General features: G+C 41.3%; 1 protein-coding gene across 1 annotated transcript in view; it reads right to left on the reverse strand.

The window, feature by feature from the left end:
- ZZEF1 (zinc finger, ZZ-type with EF-hand domain 1) overlaps positions 1–26726 on the reverse strand; it is a 149480-nt gene that overhangs the window by 40780 nt on the left and 81974 nt on the right. Inside the window, exons 17-33 of the mRNA XM_012652560.1 lie at positions 24579–24649; positions 23503–23617; positions 19808–19967; positions 18784–18905; positions 18552–18674; positions 17379–17545; positions 17213–17294; positions 15568–15769; positions 14398–14546; positions 12509–12749; positions 11392–11471; positions 8879–8972; positions 7294–7762; positions 6427–6591; positions 3312–3431; positions 2551–2712; positions 683–812 (exon numbers count right to left, since the gene is read on the reverse strand). Of these exons, the coding sequence (XP_012508014.1) occupies positions 683–812; positions 2551–2712; positions 3312–3431; positions 6427–6591; positions 7294–7762; positions 8879–8972; positions 11392–11471; positions 12509–12749; positions 14398–14546; positions 15568–15769; positions 17213–17294; positions 17379–17545; positions 18552–18674; positions 18784–18905; positions 19808–19967; positions 23503–23617; positions 24579–24649 (2652 nt within the window). The remainder of the gene's footprint in view (positions 1–682; positions 813–2550; positions 2713–3311; positions 3432–6426; positions 6592–7293; positions 7763–8878; positions 8973–11391; positions 11472–12508; positions 12750–14397; positions 14547–15567; positions 15770–17212; positions 17295–17378; positions 17546–18551; positions 18675–18783; positions 18906–19807; positions 19968–23502; positions 23618–24578; positions 24650–26726) is intronic.

Consider the following 26726-nt stretch of genomic DNA (forward strand, 5'->3'; position numbering starts at 1 on the left):
TGCCAGGTCACCTTAGAACTAGAGAATGGCTCCCCAAAGAGACATTAACATATAAGAGAGAAAAGCCACAAAGGCCCAGTTAGAACATTCCATTCAAGCACCACTGAGGTGCTAATATGAGCAAAGTGGCTGCCACACAGCAGGCACTCAAAACCTAGAAAATGAATGAATCTGAGGCAGCAGATGCCTAGCACATGTGCTAGTGACAAACATTAACACCTGACGTGGAGATGGACATGGCGGGCCATCTGAGCCTGATGCCTTTACACATTTGAATCCTGTAACTCTGATGCCACAGACACATGGCTGCTCCGAGCTCACCAGGCCACCTTCTGATCGAAATGTGGCTTCCCACATTGCTTGCCTACAGGAAGAGAATGTGCTGCCCCAAGGACACTAGAGCCCAGGCCCTCCGGGAATTCTGTTTCTCACTGTAAATTAGTAAATGGCACCTAATATTGTACATCAGTCTCATGAGCCGATTTCCCTGTGAATCCTTCTCACAGGTCAGATCAGTGTGGTCAGATCAGGATTCAGAGCCCTCAGGCTGAAGACCAGACACGAGGGTACTGAATGCCACCTGGAGCCCTCTCAGGAGACAGCCTGCCACCACTCCCCCCAGGCAAACTCCCCTCTCCAAACTAGCAAATCACTTCAGATTACTCTAGTTGAGAGGTCTTACTTTCCTCTGCTTCTCTGGATCTTCCTGGGCTATTTTTTCATACCAGGCCTCAAACATGCCATCCTGACACTCATCCATCCATTCTGAGTTCTGCTTGGCATCCGCAAGCTCATCTTCTTCACTCCATTGGCTGAAAGAAGGACATAAAGAGAGAAAAGCATGCCTCTCCCAAAACCCAGGAAGGCACTGGTTAGCAGACTCTGTGTCCTGTGGATCTATTAGATTGGGCATTTTTAAATTTCTGAGAAGAAAAGGTCAATTGCTTTTCAAAGCCCCAGGATTTGTCAGGTATTTGATACATATATACCAATAAAAAGGGAGAAGCCCTTTCTACAGTAGATTACAATAGGCAAGGAATTAGAGCTTGAAAGGTTGTACCCACATGGCATATTTCCACTCAACAGTCATTTGTGGTGAACCTATGTGCCAGGCACTGGGGCCAAATAAAATGATTTTATTTAAAAAAAGAAGTTTGATTTGGACATGGTTAGTATTTCCTAGTGGAATCAGCATGAGAAGGGAGCCGGGAGACCCTGTGACTTCAGCTCTACCACCAGCTGCTGTAAGACCTTGACATGTGACTTAGCCCTGGTCCTCAGTTTCCTCATTTCAAATAAAGTTTCAGACAGATAATCTCATAGGATCCTGTTAGATGCTACATTATAAATTTCCATAATTTTGGGTTAGAGTTTATTTTAGTGACCAGAATTTTAAACACAAAAGGATTTGCTTGATAGAAAATACAAAATATTTACCAAGCAACAAATACACATTCATTCATGCATGCATTCCAACAAAATGATTTCAGGCCTACTCATACTCAGCTTTGGGCTAGGTGCTGTAGGGATTGGTGTGAAGGATGTGGTTCCACCCCCAAAGGCTGCATTGTGCAGGGGCAGACAAAGCTTCAGACAAGGAGCAGGCGGATAGCTAAACCACCAGCACGCTGATACCCCCAGTGCTGTGCCTTGTCTCTCTGCCAGCAGTGCCCTCTGACAGCAGGGGGAAGGCTGAGCTTACTTAAAAAGGAGACAACCTTCATTCTGTCCCCCTTTCCCAGAATATCTCTTCTGAGAGAGTGAAAATTATCCCAGTGTCAACTCATTCATTTATTTACTTCCTATTCTCTTAACATTTGCTTTTCTTCTCCCATTCTCTTCTCCTTTCTCTTCTTCACACACGAGTGGCTAAGGAGTAAGTGGACTTGAATGCAGTGGAGAAACACTGGTCAAAACTGGGAAGAAGCCAGGCGCAGTGGCGCACATCTGTAGTCCCAGCTACTCGGGAGGCTGCAGCGGGAAGATCACTTGAGCCCAAAGTTTGAAGCCAGCCTGGGCAACATAATGAGAACCTATCTCTTAAAAATAAAAATTGGAAAGAAAAAAAAAAAAACTTCACATACTAGTTTTTCTTAGAATTCAAGTCCTTGGAATGTGCAGGAGGTTATAGTGGCTAACATCACACATACATGTAACAAAAAATGTAGAAAAGAATTCTCCAGTTCAACAAGCTATACTATGATCTCCAAAAACGCAGAGGATCCTCGTGCTCAGAGTTCACAATAGCACCATGACCACCACCAGTTTAGACAGCACCACTACTTGCCAGACACTGTTCCAAACACTTAAAGATATAACTCATGTATTCTTCATAACAAGCCTCAGAGGCAGGTACCATTATTATCTCCAGCTTTAAAGATGAGGAAACTGAGGCACACAGGGGTTAAATAGCTTGTCCACGGTAACCCAGCTAGTATGTGGCAAAGCCAGGACATTACAGAGACAGTTTGACCCCAAGAGTCTGTGTTCTTACCCCCACACTAGGATCCCTGTAATTCAGAACTGCACAGTGCAGGACTGTGTTCTTACCTGATCGCACTGTCATGGACACTTATATTTTCTTGTGACATTTTCATGAGGAGCTCTGGTAACTGAATATCAACAAAGAAGGTAAGATCGCCAGGTTCCCAGCCCATATCCAAAAGATGAAGCAGCGTTGTCTGAACACAGGATAAGGCAGGAAGCAAGGACCTAAAGAGGCCACGAAAGTGACAGTTATCGAAGCTGCCCAGAAACAACAGAAATAACACAAGTCAGTGACCTGCTTTGTTTGTAATTGGAAAGCAGAAGGGAACTCCACATTGCTAGTTTGAGTTCTTTTCAAATTTCTCGTACTCCATACGAACATTCTTTAAAGCTTAAGCAAAAGAACTCTGTAAGGTGTAAGGTTTCCACCTTGCCAGGACTACCATGGAGGCATCTTACGGTAAAAGACCAAGTAGTAAAAATCACCTCCTGATAATTTGATTTAAGGCTTATATTTAAACCACTTAACTAAGGAGGAGGCTTGGAAATGGCTTTATATAAGTTTTAAAACTACATATAATAGATAATGTCAAAAACTGAAAATAGCATTCTTAGATAAACCCAGACCCATCCACACCAGATAGAAAAAAGACTGGGAGAAAATATGCTAAGCTAACATTAGCAATTATCTCTAGAGGGCAAGATTAGAGGTTATTTTTATTTCATTCTTTGTGCTTTTCTATATTTTTAATATCGAACATGTATTTCTCTTATAATCAGAAAAAATACATTTTTTCTTTAGAAATTATAAAGTTATCCAGTACCTGTCACTTATGCTACTAAATCCTTTAATTGCTTTGACCAAAAACAGAACAAGTTGATAGTAAGCATCTCGAATTGCTTTGTGCAGCTCAGCACCGCAGCCTTCCAAGTGTCCAAAATAACTAGAAACAGAGGAAATCACTGACTCAATTGCCAGAACATCTTTTACTTAAATAATCATTACTCCTTACGTGAAAAAGAGCCAAGAAGCAGCAAACTCAATAAAGCAGCACAGGAACTTAATACAAATATAATAACTTTAGAAAGTAATGGACAAAACAGCAAGTGAATCCATTTAACTAGGTCAAGAGAGTTACGCAGAAGTATGGAGTGACAATTATTTGTCTTTCTTTGTGAACATAAAAACCATCCTTCCCACCACTACTTGAATGCCAGACACTGTATTAAATATCGTTCACAAATTACCTCCTTTAGCCCTCTGCACACAATCACGCCCACCCCTCTGCTTCCCTTCACTGATGACTTTAGCACCAAGCTCACTGTCATTTCTACCTTGATTCTTACCACCTTGGTGACCTCAATATCCCCAGGAATGATACCTCTTTTCCTTTTTATCTCAATTCTCTGCCATCTTCACCTCCAATGATCTTTTCTTCCATGCCCTTAGCCATCCCAGTGTGATGGTCATTTCCTTGACCATGTCATCACATGACGGTGTCACCTCTGAAGACTGACTTCAGAGCATCCTACTCTGCCCGAGCTTTCCTCCTGCTCTCCCAGTGTAGGACTCCCAGAGCCTTTTCTTTCACGCCCCAGCCCAGGCCACTGCCTTCCATTCAGCACTTGCTACTCCCGCCACACTTTCTCTTTGCTCCCTTCTCGGCTTAGACTCCATGGCCCACAATCACACCTCGGCAAACACCAACTCCCTCACCTCTTTCTTCCTGCGTGTGCTTGCCTGAGAAATTTTATACATCTATCAAAACAGCCGAATGCTGCTGGAGGAAACACCACACAACCAAGCTGACTGGTACCACTTTAAATTCACAACCATAATTCTCAAATAAGCACTCAAAATTGTCAAGCAATCTAGTGGACTTTCTCAACTTTCATTACTATCTAAAACTTTCCTGCTAATCCTTAAGTTTCTACCACCTCCTTTTCAACCTTCACTTTTTCACTGATATTGCATTTCACTTATATTGTATTTAAAAAAACACAAATAATCACATAGGCATCCCCTCATCTTTGCACCACCAAATCTGCCAGCCAACTTGCATCTCTACCGATACTATTTCCTCCCGCTGCCACAGATAGCGCCTCCCTGGTTCTCTCTACTTACGTGGCTGCTACTGTAAATTGTCCCTCTCTTCCTGCATTAAGCTTTTCCTCATTGCTGATTCATTCCCACCAGCACACAAAAGTACTCTAATATCTCTTGAAAATCCTCAGTTGACCCTACATCCCTCTCCAATTACTGGCCCATTTCTCTGCTCCCCTTTACGGCCAGATTTCTTGAACCAATTGTCTGTGGTCACTCCATGTTATCACTCCCATTCTCTTTTTAACCCAGCCCAACTGGGCTTTCGGTCATTGCCAAATCCAGTGTGTTTTTTTCTCAAACTCTCACATAAGTTCTGACAAAATTGACCATTCTTACCTTCCGAGATATATTCTTCTCTTGGGTTCTATGACACCACCATCCCCTGGGGTTTGATCTACCTCAATGGCCACTTCTTCTTAGTCTATTTTGCTAGATCGCTCTTCTTCCTCTGCTTGACTATGGCTCAGTCCTGGGCCCTTCTTGTCCAGCTCTGTACTCTTTCTGGGAAGTCTCATGCTTTAAATATCACTTATATGCTGATGGCATCCAAATTCTATCCCTAGTCCTAACTTCTTTCCAGAACTTTAGATTATGACCTCTGTTTTCTTGATATCTTTACTTGGATGTCCAAAAAGCAGCTCAAACTTAACATGGCCAAAACGAAACTTCTGATTTTCACCCCAATCTGTTTCTTCCATACTCTTTCCCTCAGTCACATGCATCACCATTCACCCATCCGCTCAAGCAGAAACTCCAAAATCCTAGGAGTTCCTTTTGCCATGATTCCTTTCTTTCATTTACCCTCTACGTCTAATCTGTCAATAAGTCCTGACAATACTACCTTCAAAATATACCTGAATCTCATCCTTTTCTCTCCATCTCTAGTACCACTGCCTGGTTCAAACCAACACCATCTCTTACCTGGACTACTAGAACAGTCTCCTAACTGCTTTTCTTATTTCCACCATTTTTCACATAGTAGCCAGAGGCATCGTTTACAAATACAAATCAAAGTGTGCCCCTCCAGGGCTTAAAAATCTCCAGTGGTTTCCCATGACAGCTCAGTATAAAATCCAAATATCTTATGATGATAAAGGCTCCTGCCTAACTTTCTGACCTCGTCTCCTCCATTCTCCCCTCTCACTCAGCCACACTGGCTTTCTGTGCCTCGGGGTCGTTCCCACCCTGGAACCTTTGCCTTCTGCCTTTAATGCTCTTCCCCTCATCTCAGCTGGTCACTGATCTCTTGGTTAACATGTCATCTCTTCAGCCGGCCTTTCCTGACCATCCAAACTAGGCCACTCTGTACTAAATCACCATATACCAATATCACTACCTGACCTTTTTTTCATTTTTTAAAATTGTCTCTCTCCTCAATAGAATAAAAGCTCCATTAGAATAGGACCTTGTCTGCCTTGTCCACAGCTATATAAATAACACCTAGAACAGTGCCTGGCATAGGAAACACTCAAAAAATATTTACTGAGTGAATGTTAGAACCACTTTGTGAGTTCTTAGATTAATGTCATTACTATAAATGAGCATACATTTAGCTCACAGCTTCCAGCAGCAAATGATGACTATGGTTATATGAGGAACACGATTCTCATTGTCTGGTAAAATAAAGCTGATAAATTCATCAGGAGGAATAAACATGTTTCTGGTACTTACTAAAAGGATATAACTCATTTCTCCTTGGGATGAGAGAATGAATTAACCAAAAATGTAAATGTGTATCCTACATGGAAATGATGGAGTTATTAATGAGAGAAGACAACTAAGATTCCTTTAAAATGATCTATTTTCCTTGCAGACTTGTCATTTGCACTTACTTGGTAAAATCTTTCTGGCAGGTCAGAAGTTCCAACAGGAAAAGTATAAAAGGTGGATGGAAGCAGTGAGGCTGTCCGAGGGACTCTGCACAATACTGAATTATCCTCAGGACTTCGAGGATGCTCTGGGCTTGGGCTTTTCTCAAGGAAAGAACCTTTACAACACTGGAGACAGAACTCAAGTCAGAAACCCCAGAAAACTCCTGTGTGGGAGCAGAAAGAAAATATACCCTCCACCCAAGTTCTGCTGCCATATTAATAAAAAGGAAATGCTATTGTGAAGTATTAGAAATACCATATAGGAAGAATATCCATACTTGTTTACTATTTTTAGTAAACTGATTTATTACAAATCAGTTCACACCAACTGTCCAGAAGTCCAACAACTCATTTTTAAAAACTAATTACTTGAAAAGGAACTTTGATATCTTCACTTCCCCACAGAGACAAAGCTTTAATTCTTAGGGAAGGAAATTCCTCACTAATTTAAAACATACAACACTTCCAAAGATGTAGGCCCATGAACAGCAATTTTGACATAAAATATCCAGTCTTAAATTTCTCCCAGTGTTAAAATAAGACAAATTTACAAGTGGCAGCTACCAAAATAAATGCTTCCTTTTGTTATTCTAACAGTACATTCTTGATATATACTTTATATACAGTGTAATGTACAAATCTTAAGTAAAAAAAATACTTCTTTAAAGGAAAAAAAAAATCACCATTTTTTTCTTGAATATTATAAAACAAGTCTGGATCAATCCTAAATATTATTGCTCATTTTTAACATGAACTGCAAGCCTTTAACTAGATTGGGAACCTATGGCTTGAGAAGAGAAAGTCCTGGGAAGGTAATGACCGGCTCACCTCTCATGCGAGAGTGACTGATCCTTAATGAAGTCCATGACGTCCTTCAGCACAGGGTATTTCTCTTTGACTGTGGGCACAGGTCTGGCCTCCTCCATGGATCGGAAGGAGAGCAGCCGGAGTCGCCCTCGCGTGAAGGGAGGCCGCCGGCTGGGTGTGGAAGGTGACAGGGGCTCTTCCGTTGTGGCAGAGGACACTTCAGCAGCAGGAGGGCCACTGCTGGGCAGCAGCTTCGGTTGGACATCCACGCCGGGACTCCGGTCTCCCGTGGCAGAGGGTGCCGCTTCAGTGGGAGATGCCGAGGCTTGGAAATGTTCTTCCACCACAGAGCTTGTCCTTTGGCGCTTGTCAAGTGGCTGCAGATGATCAGTTTCGTCGGCAGTCACTGATTTTTCACAGCTTTCTTTTGAACTTATGCCCGTGGGCAGAAATTTTAGTAACAGAAGACTCTTCTGTATACACTCTTTCGCTAAACGCAAAAAATAAAGACAGTAATAAAAAAAAAAGTCAAAATTAAATTTATTGCCTACTTTAGGAGAGAAAATAATCCATTTAAAACTTCACAGTTTAGGGCAAGAAACACCTTCCTTAATACGGTGATGTACACATCTACTGACAGAACAGAATCAAATTTTATCTCATAGATCGAGATGTCACCGGGACTTATCAGCACATTTGAAAAAGTTTTACTGTGGACATTTTCAAACACATAGAAAAAGAGGTATAAGGACCCCTCCAAGGATCCATCACCCAGCTTTCAATAATTATCAGCTCAGGGCCAATCCTGTTTCACTTCTACCAACTCCCCACACTCCCTGGATTATTTCCATGCAGATACCAGCACCACACTATTTAATCTATAAAAACTTCAGTATATTTCTCTGAAAAAAAAAAAGAAAAGTTTTGCTGGACACAGTGGCTCACAACTGTAGTCCTAGCACTTTGGGAGGCCAAGACAGGAGGATTGCTTGAGGCCAGGAGTTCAAGACCAGTCTGGGCAAAATAGCAAGACCCTGTTTCTAAAAAAAATAAATAAAGAAAAATAAAAGAAATTTAGCTGGGCATGATGGCACACATCTACAGTCCCAACTACTCTGGTGGTTGAGGCAGGAGGATTGCTTAGGTCCAGAAATTCAAGGTTACGGTGAACTATGATCACACCACTGCACTCCAGCCTGAACAACAGAGCAAGACTCGGTCTCGAAAAAAAAAAGTTTTAAAAAATAACATAATCATGATATCATTTCCAAAATCATAGTATTATAATTTTTTAATTTCACCATGAAATTTCAATGTGAGCACGCTTTAAAAACATAACAAGATGTACCTCAAAAAATACCCAGTAACTCCTGAGAGAAATAATTAGAAAGATGCTCCATTTGGAGCATATCGATAAACACCTACTCCTCTCTGGCATTTTCTCTGTTTGTGATACATCCTTGAAAACTACATTTAGCGCCTGTATTACTTTCCCTAGGTCAACGCAGTCTCAACTAAATTAATCTACAAGGCAGATCACTGGTTTTCTAGGCTCTCAAATGAAAACAGAAGGCCTGGTGATGCCAGCTGGCATTAGCACACTCACCCAGGCTCTCAGGGTTGGCCTCAGCAGCTTCTGAACCACGTTTTTCTTCTGCTTCATTCCCCAGGCTCATCAGGGACTTCTGCTTCATCTCTAACTGAGGAGAGGATTTGAGCCACATAATTATGCTGTCCATGCAGGCTAGCAAGGGCAGCCACAGAAAACTACTTCAAAAGTACACAGTGTTGAGATTACAGAGGACTTTGTAGCTACCATTCAGCTGTTGAGGACATAGGACTGAGCTGTTTTTGTTTGTCCTAGAAGTCATCCAGGCTTTGAAGCTGTCTAAAGGTGTTATCTGCAGAACTACTTTCTCTTCTGTGTTATTTGGGAGGGGTTCGTAACCATGACCTTATTATTTAAAAATTTCTAGAACACTGGTGCTGGAGGGGCCCTTTATCTAAAGCCCACCTAGCACAGATAAAGAAGCTAAGATCTAGAGAAATGAAAAGTCTTGTTAGGGTCACACACCCAGTTTGCACAGAGGTTGGACCAAAATTTGATATCTATTCTACCCTGAATGAGGGAACACCTCTAAGTGATGCTGAGACTTCCAGGAAGAGAATGGTGCTCTCTTAGTACCAGCCCAGGCAATGGTCACAGCATGGGACACAACGCTGACAGCCCAGGTAGATGGCCACATGTGATGCATATGAGGCCAAGGTCTTGAAGAGAAGGTTGGCCTCTTGTCCAACTGTCTGCAGTCTGTCCTAAACTAGAAACATAATCTACAACATGCCAACTGTCAAACCCTTTTTACTTGAACTGTGATAGTTCACTTTATCAGACACTCTTTTTCTTTCAACATCTACTACTGTCTTGGTTTCTCTGTCAACCTACTCTCCTGATTCTCCTCGTACCATTTTTTTTTTTTTTTTTTTAGACAGAGTCTCACTTTGTTGCCCTGGCTAGAGTGAGTGCCGTGGCGTCAGCCTAGCTCACAGCAACCTCAGACTCCTGGGCTCAAGCAATCCTACTGCCTCAGCCTCCCAAGTAGCTGGGACTACAGGCATGCACCACCATGCCCGGCTAATTTTTTCTATGTATTTTGTCCGATTAATTTCTTTCTATTTTTAGTAGAGACGGGGTCTCACTCTTGCTCAAGCTGGTTTCGAACTCCTGAGCTCAAACAATCCGCCTGCCTCGGCCTCCCACAGTGCTAGGATTACAGGCGTGAGCCACCGCGCCCGGCCTCCTTGTACCATTTTGATGATGATGTCTTAGTTTCTTTTGGGAGATCCTGTTCATCTTGGTCTCTATCTACTCAGTCTATATTGGGTACCAACTATGTCCTAGTCACTATGGATTCTGTCCAAAGCTGTCTGTTCCTGTATAAACTCATATTTTTTAAAAATAAACTATTACAAATGATTTGACATTATCCCTATCTCTATCTTGATATTTATGTGAAGCATCAGTTCTTTAGATTCTTTCATTTACTAAACTCTCCAGCCAGATGTCTCAGATAACCTAGATGTCTTCATACTCAACATGTCCCAAATTGAACTTACCTCTCTACTCCCTTTTCCAAGATCCTTTTCCTATCCTGGTCAATCCTGTCCACCCATCAACTCACCCAAACCAGGAACCTGGGAACTGTCCTGTATTTCTCCTTCCTGCTCACCACTCACATCAATCACAAAGTCCTACAGATTATTTTGTCTCCTCCTCATCTAACTACTGCTGAGTAGTAGTTAGTCTTCTGCTTTCAATTTCATTATCCATCCACTATCCTGTTACTTAAAGATTTTTCCCTCAATTACTGTACAATATTTGAGATGCATATAAATATATAAAGAACAATAATACTAATATATAGGTACTCATCTCCACACCCAAGAAATACAAATGATTCTTCTGAATTTGGTGTTTATCATTTCCGTGCATTTGTATAATTTCACTACATATTTATATACATAACATATAGACTGGTTTGTGTTTAAACTTCATATAAGTTATGTTGTACTTATGTATTCTTCTGCAACTTTCTTTTTCTAATCAAGTTTGTGAGAGTCCTCCATGCTCATACATGTAGCTCTATTTCATTCACTTTCATTGTAATATAGTATTATATAATAACATACGATTTTTTTTTTGTCCATTCTCTTACTGATGAACATTTGGTTCTTCCAGGTCAGTGTTGTCATACAACAATGATGCAGAACCATTTTTCTAAAGTATATACCTGAGAGACCTCCCCTCCACCTAAAACTGTCAATGGTCACCCAGTATCTAAAACAAGCTTTTCGTCCTGGTCTAAGGAGTTCCATGGAGTGACCTTTGCAGTTACTAAAGGAGAGCTCAACTGAAACCTGTTTACTATGAATACTTTCAATTCTCACCAAATTATGATTTCAAGGTTTCTAAATTATTTTATATCTATTCATGAATATCATTGAGCTTTACTTTAAAAAAAATTCTACAGTTATATTCTTGAGAACTATTTATCTTAATCCATGAAATTACAGTGGGAAAACCTACAATATACTAAAACCACAAGCAAAGGAAAATCTTACCATCCATATTCGAATCCCATCTGCCAAGGAATACACCTGTGCAAACTCTTCACTCAGGGCTATCTTGCCTCCACTGTTTACTGGGGAAAGGAGAGATGAAGAGATTACATTCAGGTAACACAATTCACGACTGTAATATTAAGCATAAAGTATCTCCTTCTAAATCTGCTAAAGTACACAAAAGTCCTCCTGACACTCACACATTGGGGGTAGTAAAAGAGGCATGGAGAAAAAAATCACCAATTAAGCCACAAATACCTGTATGGGTTCACTGTGTTACTTCTAACTAATAATTTCTAAAGTAGAAACACTATTACAAGTAAGTAAAGGCCAGGTGCCATGGCTCATATCTGTAATCCTAACACTGTGGAAGGCCGAGGCAGGAGGATTGCTTGAGGCTAGGAGTTTGAAATCACCTGAGCAACACAGTGAGACTCCATCTCTTAAAAAAAAAAAAATCCAGGTGTGGTGGCATGCACCTATAGTCCTAGCTACTCAGGTGGCTGAGGCAGGAGGATCACTTGAGCCCAGGAGTTTGAGGTTGCAGTGAGCTATGATAATGCCACTGCACTCTACCTGGGGTGACAGAGTGAGACTCTGTCTCAATAACAACAAAAAAAAGAATATCCACATTTTTTTCCTAGATTATTAGCACACTCAGTAACTTAAACATCTGTGGTTTTAATTGGAATTTCTTAGACTGTTAGAGCTAATCAACTTTAAACTGATTTTACAGATAAGGAAACTGAGGTGCAGAAAGGTTGTCTGATTAACCTGAAGCTGCACAACTTCTAAGTTTTTGTGTTGGGACCATGACCCAAGTTAAGGCTTCTTTCCATCAAATTTCTTGGCAGTTTTCCTTGAGAATTCTGGATAATCACTAATTATCTGCTAATTCTGAAACTCAAGGCTACTTGTCTGCCACACATTACAATCTGTTAACTATAAATTGCCCATGAATCTTTTGACTGGCAAAACAGAACTAACAAGATGATGTTTACAGTTGTAGAAATGTGTTTATATTTTTAAATATTTTAAAATTTTCAGTTAAGATAGGCTTTCTTAAAACTTAGCAATTAGCCTTCAGATCAAAAATATTCCCTGTAATATAAGTTACCATATTTTTGCAGCTTCTCATATAAATCTGGAGTGCGATACACCAGAGCAGCAAAGGTGGCGTTCACAGCTTGATCAATAGTGGAACCAGCAACTATATCTGTCTTTGGGGCCTGTTTTCTACATGCCTGTATGAATCCTTTGCAAAGTTCTGAATATGGCCCACAGAAGTTCTGAGCAGGCTGTGACTGGGCAAAATCAAGAAGAAAATGGCGGCAGGGATCATCAGGAATGTTCTTAACCTGGAAACAAACAGGCAAAACCCATCATGTTTAACACATTCATTCAAAAAATAAAATTTACTGAGCAACTACTAGGCCAAAGCAGAAGTATAAAACACGGTGCATACTCTCAGGAAGTTTAAATCTATTTTAGGAAGACCAGACAGATATATGGGTTAAAAAAAAAAAAAGGTAAACATAAATAAAACATTAAAAGCATTAAAACTAGCACTACCATAAAGCAAAAGATTATCAAGTGCCAAATGCCTAGAAGGGATACCCAGTGCAGAGAATTCCAAGGAGAGAGATCCTGGTGGGTTAAAGTAATTAAGAAAAGTCTCCTGGAGGACAATGGGCTTTAGGCTGGATCCTGAAGGACGGGCAGGTTTGGCCCTGAGGAACATAACCATTAGCAGAGGTTACGAGTCAGTGGGGAGACTGACCTGGCCTGAAGTCTCAGCTGGGGAGTGGTGGGAACTAGAGTCAGATAGTTAAGGTGAAAGGAGACTGCAGAGAGCCTTGACTGTCACATTGAGGAGTTAGACTTCACCCTGTGGGCAATGGGGAGCCATTAATGGTGCTTGGCAGTGGAATGACAAGATAATGCAGTGATTAAAAAAAAAAACTTGGTAGGTACCAGTGTCATAATGCAGGTGCGAGATGAGGGCCTGGATAAAAGAAGAGACAGAGGAAAGGACAGAGATGAACATCACCAGGAAGAATCCACAGGGCGTGCAGCTGAGTGGACAGGCAGGGTGGGAGCAGGGTGGGGACGTAGGGAATGCTAGGGAGCAGTGGCCTAAGGCCTGGGGAAACGACAACAACAATCACAGAAGTAAGCAGCTGGGAAGACATTCGGTTTTACATTTCTGAGTTAACAGGAGTCAGGAAAGACACTGAAATGGAAGTACCTAACAGGAAGATGGAGACAGGTAACTGAAGCCTGGGAGAAGAACCAGGACTGGAAACTGATACTTAGGAATTACTCCTGCAGATATGACAGTGGATGAGAGCAGAGACGATGGATGAAGTCTTGGTGGGTTGTGGGGAAGAGGAGGAAGCCTGAATAAAGCCTACCGTTTAGAGAAGGAGGAGTAAAGAAAGGTCAATAAAGGAGGCAGATGGAACAGTTAGATGCAAGAGAAGAGGAGAAACTGAGGAAGAACCACTGGATTCAGGGTTAACTACCAAATAACCTGGGGCGGGGTTGTGGCAGGGGGCAGCGGGGGGAGAAGTAGTAGTAGAACAGAAATAGAGGGAAGCAGAAATGAAAAATAGAGACAGAGGGTAGACTTGTTTAGTTTTTAAAATACTATACATCTAAATAATGTGCTATACTTCTATAGCAAACAAAAGGTATAGCACAAATCATTTACTCTAAAGTTTGACTCAGCAGGCACTAGAAGTATACTCCATTTGTTTGTCTGATAACTCCATCAAGATTTACTGAGCACCTGAAGAGTCATTCATTCAATATTTTTGAACACCCATTGCATACTAGCCCCTGTGGTACACAGTGGAGATAATTCACAAGGGATAGTTTCTGTCCTCAAGGAGCTAACTACTTAATGGGGTGACAAGATGTCAACACAAATATTTACAATTTAAAGTAATTAATATTGGTAAACAGTTTCCACTCCAAATATAAAGAGAATAGAAGAGTAAATACCTCCTTAGTATCCTGGTGGGGGTGAGTGGGCCAGCTTGCTTCTAATTCCAACTCTGGACAAATCTGATGCCTGAAGACAGGTTTCCACAAAGGGGAGTTTAGGACTAATGCCATTTTTGCCTGAGGTACAGCCATGTTACTTCCTAACTCTGGAAAGAGAAGAAGGCTCATAAAAGTTCTATTTTTTCCTTAATACACTGAGAATCTTTAAACTGGCAAAGAAAAAGTTAAAAAAAAAAACTTGGAGGAAATTCACCCACACTTACCAGAATATAATTGTGATACTTCATAAACACGTATCGCAGATTAACCTAAACTAATAAATCCTGAAATGCTGCTATTCTGTAGAACAACTTCAGTTACAAGGTACCTTTGAAATGACTAATTTGTTTAGTGAGCTGAAAATCAAATGCGAACCACCCCTAGAGTATAACGGGAGGCCATTTAAGAATATTTAATTATGGGAAAACATTCACAATTTGTAAACTTAATTTTGTAAAATATAATCATTAAATATCCATCATATATATATTTAAACTAAGCATAGGAAAAAAGATGGCGGAAATAAATAAAAATGTTAATAATATTTATGATTCTACTTTCCTTTGGTTTTTCTCCATTATGTAACTTTTCTATGATATTTTACTTTTACAATGAGAAAAACTCAAGAAATGATACAGAAATAAAATACAGTAGGAAGTTTTATTCTATAATCCTTGTTCCTTGGAAGAATTTAATAACTAATTTGAACATATCATTTTAAGATGAAATCCATATTCACATCTCTACATACACTTACATAAATATTCACATATTTAAAAGATACACAATTAATTTATTCTATACTTCTGCCTCTGGTTGGATTATACCTAACTCAACTTACAAAAAACTGATTAACTATGCTGCTAAAAAATACCTCCCTCTCCCTCCTTTTCCTCCACAGACAGAGGAAATCCACAGCATCCTTTGTGATGTGTTCCAAAGCTGAGTCAAGAAGCTTCCTGATAACGGTGTCAAGCAGACATTTTATCTAGTTTGGTTTAAGGGAAACAAAGGGAATATTATCAACACCTTGCTCTGCCATTACATGGAGACGACCTCTGAGAGAGTGTGCACCTCACCCTTCAGCATGGTTGTGAGAAGAAGGAAGGAACAGGGACGTGGACTTACGACGCGCAGACTTGAGTGCCATGCACTGGGAGGCGAGGCGTCCCATCAGCCGGGAGACAAGGAGTTGTAAGTCCAACCCCCAAGACACGGCAACGTCGGGCAGGCCATAGGCGGTGACGGTGAATTTGTAGCCCCACTCATTGTTACTGCTGTCAGAGTGAAAGAGGAACTGCAGCCGAGGACCAGCTTTAAAGGTCACTTTCTAGAGACAAACAGAAGTCACGTGGTCAAACAGGTTGGAGGAGGAAGCATTTCAGTAATAAGCAAGCTCTTCATGTCTCAAACCAAGGGCAACACACGTAACCTAAACATCTGTACCACGGGGAGGGCGGCGGGAGGAGGGGGGAGGAGGGAGGAGGGGATGGGTATTTGTATACACAAGGAGTGCAATGCGCACTACCCGAAGGATGGACATATTTGAAACACGGACTTCGGTGGGGGGGGGGAACCAAGGGCAACACACGTAACCTAAACATATGTACACCCATAACTTGCTGAAATAAAAAAAAAAAATATATATACTATATGCAACCCTAAAAAAAAAAAAATCTAAATTTAAAATGGGGGGGTGGAACTAAAAAACATAAAGAAAAAAAAAAAAGGATAAAACTGGTCTCAATTTCCACGAGTCCAAAACTACTACAAGAGAAAAGTACAAAGGGGTGACTGAAACAGAAAATTCATGACTGTACCTCATGAAGAAGCAGAGTTGGCAAAAAACTGCTACTCAGCTTTCTAAACCTTGGATGTGCATCTGCCCACTACCTACTCAGCCAGTGGTCACACCTGCTCATTCCTTTGCTTCCAACCTAGACCACTGACAGCAGAGAGGTCAACAGTCTGAGGCAGCACTCAACCTCCAGCCCAGGAGATGAAGTGGATCTAACTGTGAGGTGGACTCGGGGCTTTCACCACCATGGTCTGGGCCATTCTCCTGGCCCCATCAGCCCTTTCTTGCTCAGTATGAAAGCTCCCCATTTACTCTGGACAACACTGATACAAACCAATGGTTGGAAAACTTTTCCTATAAAGAGCCAGATAGGGCTGGGCAGGCGAGGTGGCTCACACCTGTAATCCTAGCACTCTAGAAGGCCGAGTAGGGAGGATCGCTTGAGGTCAGGAGTTCGAGACCAGCCTGGGCAAGAGCAAGACTCCATCTCTTCAAAAAATTAGCCAGGCATGGTGGCACGCACCTATAGTCCTAGCTACTTGGGAGGCTGAGGCAAAGAATCACTTGAGCCCAGCAGTTTGAGGTGGCAGTGAGCTAGGATGGCGCCACTGTATTGTAGCCCGTGTGACAGAGACTCTGTCTCCAAAAAAAAAAAAAAAAAGGAACCAGATACTAAATATTTTCAAATTCTGGATCATGTAGTCTCTTTTGTGACTACTCAACTCTGCCAGTGAGTGCCAAAGCAGCTACAAATAATACATAAACAAATAATCGTGCCTGTGTGTTCTCAAAAATTTTTATTTACAAAACAGGTGACAGGTTGTAGTTTGTGAAACTCTGATGTAAGCCCTTCTTTTGACAAAAGTATTACACAAATGCTTCCCTTCAAAGACCATACCTCCATTGCTCCCTGAGGCTCACAAAGGGGAAAACTTGGCGCAGAAATATTTCATCTCTTTCCGGGAATACACTCACCTTAGGCCACTTATCAGTGCCAACTTTTGTGTCATAGCGTGTTTTCCCACCTCTAGCATCAGTAAATTCCAGATAGTCATACCTGTGAAGGCATAATCTCTATTACTTTCCTTCTTTCATTTTTGCTCCATTATTGCTTGGGGAAAAAAGAACATGGGAGGCTTACCTTTTTTCAGTTTCACACCTCTCATCAAATTCCACCTCAAAATAGGTAGCCCCTGGGCTAACAAAGACAGACACCTCATGGCAATTATTTTCATAGTTGTGAGTAGATTCCTTAGTCCATGTGTGTAATACCACAGGCTGTTCCTGTTGCCAGGTCTCAACATCCAGCTATGCAAACAAATGAGTTAGAGGAGAAAAGGTTCTCATCACTCAACACCCAGCCACATGTAGTAGACAGTTTCTCTATCGGTGGCCCAGGCCGATGGGCTTTGACAGCCCTAAACAAACCATCATCTGAGGTTCCCATCTCCACCAACAGACCACATATATCCATCGTTCGGCAGAGTAGACGTGCTTTTATTACACAGTAGGAACTTTGTAACCAGCTTTTAACTTTTAACGGTACTATTTTCTACAAATCATTACTAACATGAATTTCCAGTGGAAAAATCACTGAGTTAGGAGTTTGAAGACCTCAAACTTGGGACCCTGGCAAATCTGAGTCCATTCTTCCTTCCTTCTTTTTTTTAAGTTTTTATTTTTTTATTTATTTATTTATTTTTTGAGACAGAGTCTCACTGTGTTGCCCGGGCTAGAGTGCCGCGGCATCAGCCTAGCTCACAGTAACCTCAGACTCCCGAGCTCAAGCAATCCTCCTGCCTCAGCCTCCCAGAGTGCTAGGATTACAGGCGTGAGCCACCACGCCCGGCCGAGTTTTTATTTTTTGCCTATTAAATATATATGCCCTTTCTACTGCCACAGGGTTATTGTAAAACCCAAACAAGATAGTAAAAAAACTTTGTGTACTACAAAATTAAGTAAGAGAAAATTCTTTGAAATACCAAATCTTCTAATTTGCCTTTCAATGTACATTTTCCCCTCTGGACTTCAATCTGGTTATTTGCTTATGATTTTTTTATATAACCTCATAAGATAATAAGGATGAGACTAATCTATATATAGCTTCTTTTCTGCATCTCCTCCTAATGCTGATCATGCCAAATCAACTTGGACTGGCATTTATCCTTGTCAGCAAAGCCCCTGATAAAATAACGGGGGTCTCAGAGGCAATTTATCTGTGTAGCTCTGCAGTCAGGGGTTATGCTTCAGTCGGCATGGTCACCCTACTCCTGAGAGAGGATACAAAGCAGGCTCAAGTGCCAGCTCAAGTTACCTTATTCAGCTCTCCTGCAGGGTCACCGCAGAGCTTCTTTAGCTGTTCTGTTAAGGCACTAAACTCTCTCAAGAGTGTGCAGTGTGAAATGTCTAACATGCAGAAGTCCAGCAGGAAGATGACCTAAAGGAAGATGGACAAAGCGTTTAGTGTCCACCTCAGACGCTGCCTGGGCATGCGTTATCCCCAGTTCCCTCCCCACTCATTACAAATAGCTGCCATTTTTTCTTACCAGTTGACGAGCTGCCATTGAAAACACTGAGTTACACAATCTCTCTACAATGGTTTTGCCACTATACTGCGATAGAAGGGATTCCAAAATCACTCTCATGCTTGCCAGAAACTGTCCCACATCTACCAAAACATAAAGAAAATAATTAATATTTTATATAGTGGAAACATTACTTGCTTAGTTATCACCCAGGGCAAAGCTGGAGAGAGCCAGAGAAGCTGTGGAGGGGATTCCACAGGACCACGAAGACCATGAAGCACCATCCAAACACATTCCTCTGGCAGGGAGAAACAGTGCAAATTTCAGTAAAATGTTCCCTTTAAAGTGAGTGATGTTTTTGTCTTTGCTACTTTTAGATGATGGGGAGATATCACTTTTATAGGTGAAGTCACATGGCTCAGCGACCCAGCTGTCAGCCTCTCCTTTCCCGTTGTTTATGATGGGCCCATGCATCAGCTGTGCCAACCCAACAGGCCAAGCTCTGCGTGGCAGGACCTAATACTGTAAGCATTTTTGTCACAGCTTCTGAAACTGAGTTTGATGGAACTGAATTTTCCACATAAAATTTCTCAGAATCTGGTGGGTTTCACATAATTTTCTGTGGGTTTATAGAACATGAATCTGAGTCACGGCAGTGCTCATATATCTTAGATTTTAAAAGTGCAAGACTTCCATTTTTAGATGTTTTGATTAAAACAGGGATGACAGGCTCTCACTCCTGAAAAGTGAAAACATCATCTAAGAGTGCTGTATGAACGCAGAGGCAATGTTTAGGCTGTGAAATGATCTAATTGTACAATAAAAATACTTAGACATACTACCATGTTAAAACAGGAAACTTTGGGCAAAAAGGCATGCTATAGAATTCCATTTTAAGAAGACAAAAACAGATCAGAGATCTGAATTGTAATAAAGAAAAGAAAGCCATATGCACACCCAATGCATGAGTTACTACAGAAGAGGATACACACAGAGTCAAACCCAAACACCTATATGTCTTCATGGATTTTACATTGAAACTCACATTTTTCAATAAGGTCCACAGCAAGATCTTTGGCTCCAGAATCCGTGCTCTTCAGCTGCAGGTAGCACCAGGAGAGCAGGCTGCCTTGGACGGACCAGAACAGGGAGAACAGCACAGAGCCAGCCTCCCCTTGGGCCCCATTGAGCATCAACAGCTCACACTACAAGGGAGGAGACATACAGAAATAGTTCACGAGAAGGCCATTCACAGAACATAGCCAAGGGCATTTTCTAAGGGATCAGCTGCCACCAGCAAAAAAATACTATGGATATGGGAACAGTCATGAAAGAGTGTTCAATCCAGAAGTGACCAAGAACAACGGTATTATGAAAACTCCTCTCTTGCCCTCCAGCTTTTCAGAAGCTTTACAAATGATTTTTACTCCATAGGACATCTCCTTCTGCCACCTCGGGAACCTTACGCAACCGGTATCTCTTCTTTCTCTCACATCTTCAAATCTCCTCTCTCTGGTTCCTTCCCCTGAACCTTCAATCAAATCTCTCCCACCTTAAAAAAAATAATTATTCATCCCTCTGTGGCTCTCTAATCATCATCTTTGTTCTCAGGAGTCTCTTTGAAGAGTCACTTGACCTCTATAGAAAAACTCTTGCACACAGGAACCACATGAGGTATGTTCATAACACAACGCTAAACTGGAATTAACCCAACTATCCCTTCAAAATAAAATGGATAAATTGTGCAATGTTCATAAAGGAAATATTGTGCACAAGTCAAAAAAACAGCAGCACACACATCAACAAAACACTGCTAAGTCAGGAAAAAAAGTCATGGAAGATTGTATACCATATGATTCCAGGATGTTTGCTTGACCTTCCATTAAAGGTCAAAACCAGGCAAAACGGACATGCTGTGTAGGGATAACTTGATGGAATAAACAAAGGAATGATGACTACAAACTTCAGAGTGGTGGTGATGTCCGGCGAGGAAGGAGGAGGGTGCGCCATAAAAGGGCATGCGGGTGTTGAGGGACTGGACTTCGAAGATACTGATAACGTCTAGTCCTTACAACAGACAGGCGTCTCTTCAAGCTGTCCGTCCACGCATACTCTTTGTATGTGTATCTCATTTAGAAAGTTGCCCACATCTGCTCTGGTTTTGCTTTTCTCCCCCCTCCCATTATACTGCCTCTGTTGACACCACTCCTCAAAGCCATCTACTTCCTAGAGGGCAAAGCCTCTCCACTTGACCTCAGACCACTCTGCTGACCACTGTCCCTCTTGAAACCCTCTCCTTCCTCAGCTTCTGTCTCCCCTGAATTTCTTCCTGCCACTCCTTCCTACTCTCCTGGCTGCCCCTCTGCAGATATCCCCCAAGATGCTCCTGCATGGTGATGTGATGCCATCTACAGTCATGGCTTCAACTATCACCTGTTTGTCATTGATGGCAAAATCTCCAACACTGACTTATCTCCTGAGTGTGCAACCAGATCATCACCTGAAGCCCTACCAGAACCATGAATTCACAGCATGTCCAAAGTCTCTCAATTATCATTTTCCTCTTCAAATATCTCCTCCTCCCCATCTCATCACTGGACTTTTGCACATGTTGCTGCCTCCATCTGAAATGTCTCCTTCCTCTTCTTTGCTTGGTTAAACCTATTCATGGTCTCAAATGAAGCTCCAGCACCATCTTCTCCAGAAAGCCTTTCCCCAGCTCCACTTCGCCCTCCACCAGACAGCGGTAGGTATGCTCTTCTGTACCCACAGGACCCTGTGCTCACTTCTTTGACAGTCCTTGCAGCACTGTGTGCATTGATAAACATCCTGATTACATGTTTGTCTGCTCCTCAAGACTGTGCTTTTATCATTGTATCCCCTGTGCCTAGTACAGGGCCTTAAACACAGCAGGCATTCAGTGGATATTTGTTGAATTAACAGAGTTATGAGAACAGTTTCACACTAGGTACATTTTAGGCCACCTTTAAATTTTTTTCCTGCTCTAACCCCACCTCTTTAGTATAACGATAAATGTTTTTACTGAAAGATAATTCAGAGAAATATGTAAATGGCTGCAGTGATCTCTGGCAAGGAGGTTCCATGACATCTCTAACTTCCTTTGTATCACAGGTAAATAAAAGGGAAGAAAGGACACACATTTGATCTCTAAATGATAAACAATGATAGGAAATTCTCTTGGACAATTGTTATCTCATTACGCATCTTACAGTAAGTCTGATCTAGTGGAAAGAGGACAAGACTCGGAGTCGACTGCTCAGGTTTCAGTCCTGGCTCTAGCACTCACCAACTCCTCACACAGGAGGCAGAATTAACACCTATGAAAACCAGGTGAGAACACTGAAGTTTTCTGCCCAGTGGCACTGATGATGTGAGGAAAGAAGAAAGATTGGCGAGGGCAAGAGCTCAGTTAAGGCTTCAGAGGTCTGAGAACAAGAAAGGGAAGGTGTGGGAAATGGCAGAAATAAAGACAGAGATAAGAATGAGCCGTGGCTAAACAGGGCAGAGAGCAAACATTGATGAGCAGTAGATTGGAGTGAGATTGTTAAGGAAGACTCAGGGATGGGTAGAAGAGTCTGGAAATAAGCCAGAAAGCAAGAGAAAATGAATGTGACAGCAGAAAATAGAGCATTGATCAAAAATAAAGTTAAGGCTTATAAAGTCGATGTTACCTTAAAAAATAGAGGCATCATGGTGCAATCCCAACCCTGGATTTAAATTCATACCAGGTCTAAACAGTGGTCCACCTCAGTGTGACCCTGGCTAATGGTAACCCAGTCACACTACTAGCTCTCTAAGGTCCCTATAGGTGAACTGGGGGAATAATTACTAACCGGCCTTTCACTCCAGGCATCTGGGAATGAATGAAATCAAGGCTCTAATAGCAACTTGAAATCAGTAAAGCACTAGCAAAAATGTAAGAGATTTAAAGACACTAAGTTCAGCCACAAGACAAGATATCTTAAAGTCCATACCATTAGTTATCTCAAGGGTGTGGTTTGGACTGTCCTACGATAAAATCTCCTCTAACTCTCTGGTTCCCATATTTAATCCAAAGAGGTAGATCTCGGTTCCCTAGTGCAAAGGTGCTGTCACTTCAGAATCTCTTGCGGTGCTTGGTAAAAAGGCAGATTTTCAAACCCTGTCCCTAGAGATTCTAAAGCAATAGCTTGGGGTGGGACCTAGAAATCCAAATTTCTGTCAAACGTGCCATGTGACTCTGATCCAGTTGGAGCATGAACTACATTTTGAGAAATAAAATCCTTCATGTTTAAAAAAAAAAAAAAGCAAAATTTAAAAAATACCATTAGCACAGGAAAAAGAACATATTTTCAGATTTGATTAATTTGTGAAATGGCTAAGAAATCTTTAAAAAAAAGTCAAAGTCATTTTCCACAAAATTCACACCACTAATACATCACCATGTGCTGGGCTCACTGACAGACACTGCAAGGAGACTTGGTATAAATCCATTCCTCTTTTTTCATAAGAAGCCTTAGTAGCACCTCTGTGTTTTATTCCTTGCTAACTACCAAGAACTGGGAAGTGTTCCCTCACTCATTTGCAGGGGCTACCTGGGACACCTTTGTGTTCACCTGTAATGGTCAAGTAACGGAGGACATTCATACTGTAAATGAGGCTGAAAGGGAAATCACAAGTGACTACTGTATCATGTGCTCCTAAAAGCATGAAGAAAACAGGGAGGCAGCCATCAGATACCTCTCGAGCAGCAACAGAGAGGAGAGTGTTCATGACAGCCAGGACTTCGCTGATGTTCATGTCGGCCAGGTCGTTTTTCTCAGGTAAAAGGAGAAGGCCGCCTGGATCCTTATCACTGAAAGGACACAAACTAGTCATGACACCTGGCTTCAGGAAAGGGATTTTCATGCTTTCTATCTTAAAAGGTTCCAAAAAAGAATCCAGAAATATTTCAGTGTCAATTCTATAGGATGGGAGGAGTTTGGGTCAGGAAGACAGGCCATGGTCCCAGCTGGGACCATGCCACTGTTTGTCCACATGTCCTTCCATAGGCACACACTCAAATCCTCCAGTTCTTAGAAGAGATCATGGGGTATAAATTGGATGAATGAATCGCACTGGACGCCAATACGAAATACACCTAATCTCATGACTGTTAACTTGATAATCCAGGCTAAACATTCCCTGTGTCTTCAAATGTTCTTCACGTGACAGCCCCAGGCTCTTTCATCATCGTTGCTGCTCGATTCTGAACGCATTTTATACAGACAGACCTCTAAGTCTGGCATCCACACCAGGTAAAAGTCTGACTTGCAGGCAGTTGCTCGGGCTTTTAGTTCCCTCCCTCCTTCGAGAGTTTATACCTCCAGTGATGCAGCCTACAGGCCCATTAGCTTCTTTGGTAGTCAAAACACATAACAATCTCCAAGTTCTCCCCTCCCAGAACATTTCCTTCTGCAAACTACCATGTGTTTCTGCAGTTAGTTTTAATGTGGCTGGGTTTGTAGACTTAAGTACAGGACCCCAAACTCCTTCGGCTTTCACTTAGAAACTGAAGTGTTCAAAGAGATCCTCGATGGGTTCAACTCTAAATTGTCTTATAATGACTGGGACTTGGTTTAGCTGTCAACAAGATTATTATTTTACCACTATTTGGGTCACTCCTGTGCTTAGTGATGACTAACTACAGAAATGTAGCTTTCTAGCTGAGCAGACGAAAGTACTACTCCAAAAACACACAAAAGGAAGGGACAGCTAAAGAAAATGACTTTGCAAAGATTTGAAATATTTGACAAGTGAAAGGAATATAAACTTACCTAAAATACGTGCACAGTGAACGGAATGTGAGCTGCAGGGACTGCTTGTGCTCCTGCTCGGTGACATTTTTCTAAAAAACCAGAAGCATTCAGAAAATCTACTCCATGATGTTCCAGAGACTTAGAGCAGCGTGCAATACTACCACCCACTGTCCCCAAGTATGAGGAAAGCCAAGGTCAGCAGACCACCTCATAGTGCCCAACTAAAACCCAGTCTAGTGCTGTGAGGCGGCAGAACCAACCATCTCAACAGAAGACAGCAGGTGTACTTCATTTATTGCCAAAGTTAACATTTTCAAGCTTTCCTGCTTAGGAAGATGACCTCCAAAAGATGTATACTTTTCATCACTGAGAAAGGCATCCCAAGAGCATAAGGCAGGGTCAGGGTACATTTCTGGTGAACTTTCTATTTTTGAACAAAGGGGATCAAAGCTTTCCTTTGATCCTGTAGGTTTACAGTCCATGATGACAGTTACAGGAATCACATCTCGATGGAGAAAGAAATACTTAGCACTGTAAAAGGTTGGTAGTGCTGCTCAACTCATCAGCATGAGAAGGAAAAATAACTCTTATCACTGATGTCAGAAGGGATGGGCAAAGGGAAAGTGACCGGGATGTTCTGCTTACAGACACCAATGTCATTCAAGAAGTCATATGCCCTCTATTTTTCTGTGTGGGACATATGCTCAGCTACCTGGCAAATGCTTGCGGCAAACAAGTAGGACAGAGCCCTACCCATAGTCCAGTGGGTCAGGTCAGCAGATGCTGTCAAGGGTTTTATAACTCACAATGTGAGAAGTGATTCCTCAAGCTGACACGCAAATTTTATATATAGCTGGAATACAAAGATCCTTCCTCCTCTCTGAAACCTTCCTCAATCATTCAGCCTCAACATAATTCTCCTCTAAATGCTTGTTGCAGATGGAATCATTTTTTTCTTGTGGCAGGTGTCTGTAGCCCTTTGTCATCAGGGACCACATTTTATGCTTCTTTTGTTCCCTCCTTTATTTCTGTAGACCTTTATGTATCCTACAGAGTACTTTTTATGTGTGTTTGTTAACTGGTTGTTGCATATAGAAATGCCTTTTTAAAATGTATCTAGTTTTCTTTGTCGAATTCTTTTTAGTAATTCTATTCATTGCTTGTCTATGCAGCCAATAAAAATAATCTGAAATCATATCATCTGCAGATAATTGTTTCCAACTGTTATTTTAAAATTCCTCTTCCTTGTTGTATACCACTGGCTAGGCCCTCCAATACAATATCAAAGAAAAGCAGTGACAGTGAGCATCCTTGTCTTATTCCTGATTTTGAAAGGAATGCTTCTAGTGACCCATCATCAAACACATTTATTGCAGGTTTTGGGTACATGCCCTCCACCAGATTAAGGAAGTTTCCTTCTATTTTGAGTTTGCTAACGGTTTTCTTGCTTTAATCACCATCAGAATTTAATCTTATTAAAAATTTTTCTGCATTTAGCGATATAATTTTTTTTCCTCTCTGATTTCAAATACTGATTTTGTAATGTTAAACCATCATTGCAGTTCCAGGATAAATCCAACTTGATTACAATTTTGTTTATATATTGTTGGACTGGTTAACATTTCATTAGGATTTTTCTAACTATGTTCATAAGCAACATCAGCCTATAATTTTGCTTTCTTGTACACTCTTAACTAATTTATCACCTTAATTTACTTATGTTTCCCTGTGTTTTACCTTCATTGTAACACAGGACCCTCTAAAGTTCCCTTAACTAAATGTTTTAGGTGTGGCCTAGGAGAGAAGTTTTTGTTTTGTTTCAAATTATCATTAATTTTTTTTCATGTATCATGCTCATTTTCATATAGAAATCCTTCTTCCAGAATTAGAAACCTGGATCTTTGTACAGAATATTCCATTTGGTAACATAATGCTTATAAATACTGAAAGCATTTTTTACCCTCAGTACTAATGTCTGAATAACATGGAGAAGGGGTCTAGGAGGGTGAAAAGAACCAGCTGAGGATAAAAATTTGGTCGTCTTTCCTTTACAGATACGTACTGAAATATTTACCAATAAAACACATCAGGGATTTACTTTGAAATAATGCTCGGCATAGGGGAAGGAGGGATGAGCAGGTGAGGTATATTATAGATGAAACCAGA

This window comes from Propithecus coquereli, unplaced genomic scaffold, assembly GCF_000956105.1.
Source record: "Propithecus coquereli isolate 6110/MARCELLA unplaced genomic scaffold, Pcoq_1.0 Scaffold390, whole genome shotgun sequence".
NCBI lineage: Eukaryota > Metazoa > Chordata > Mammalia > Primates > Indriidae > Propithecus > Propithecus coquereli.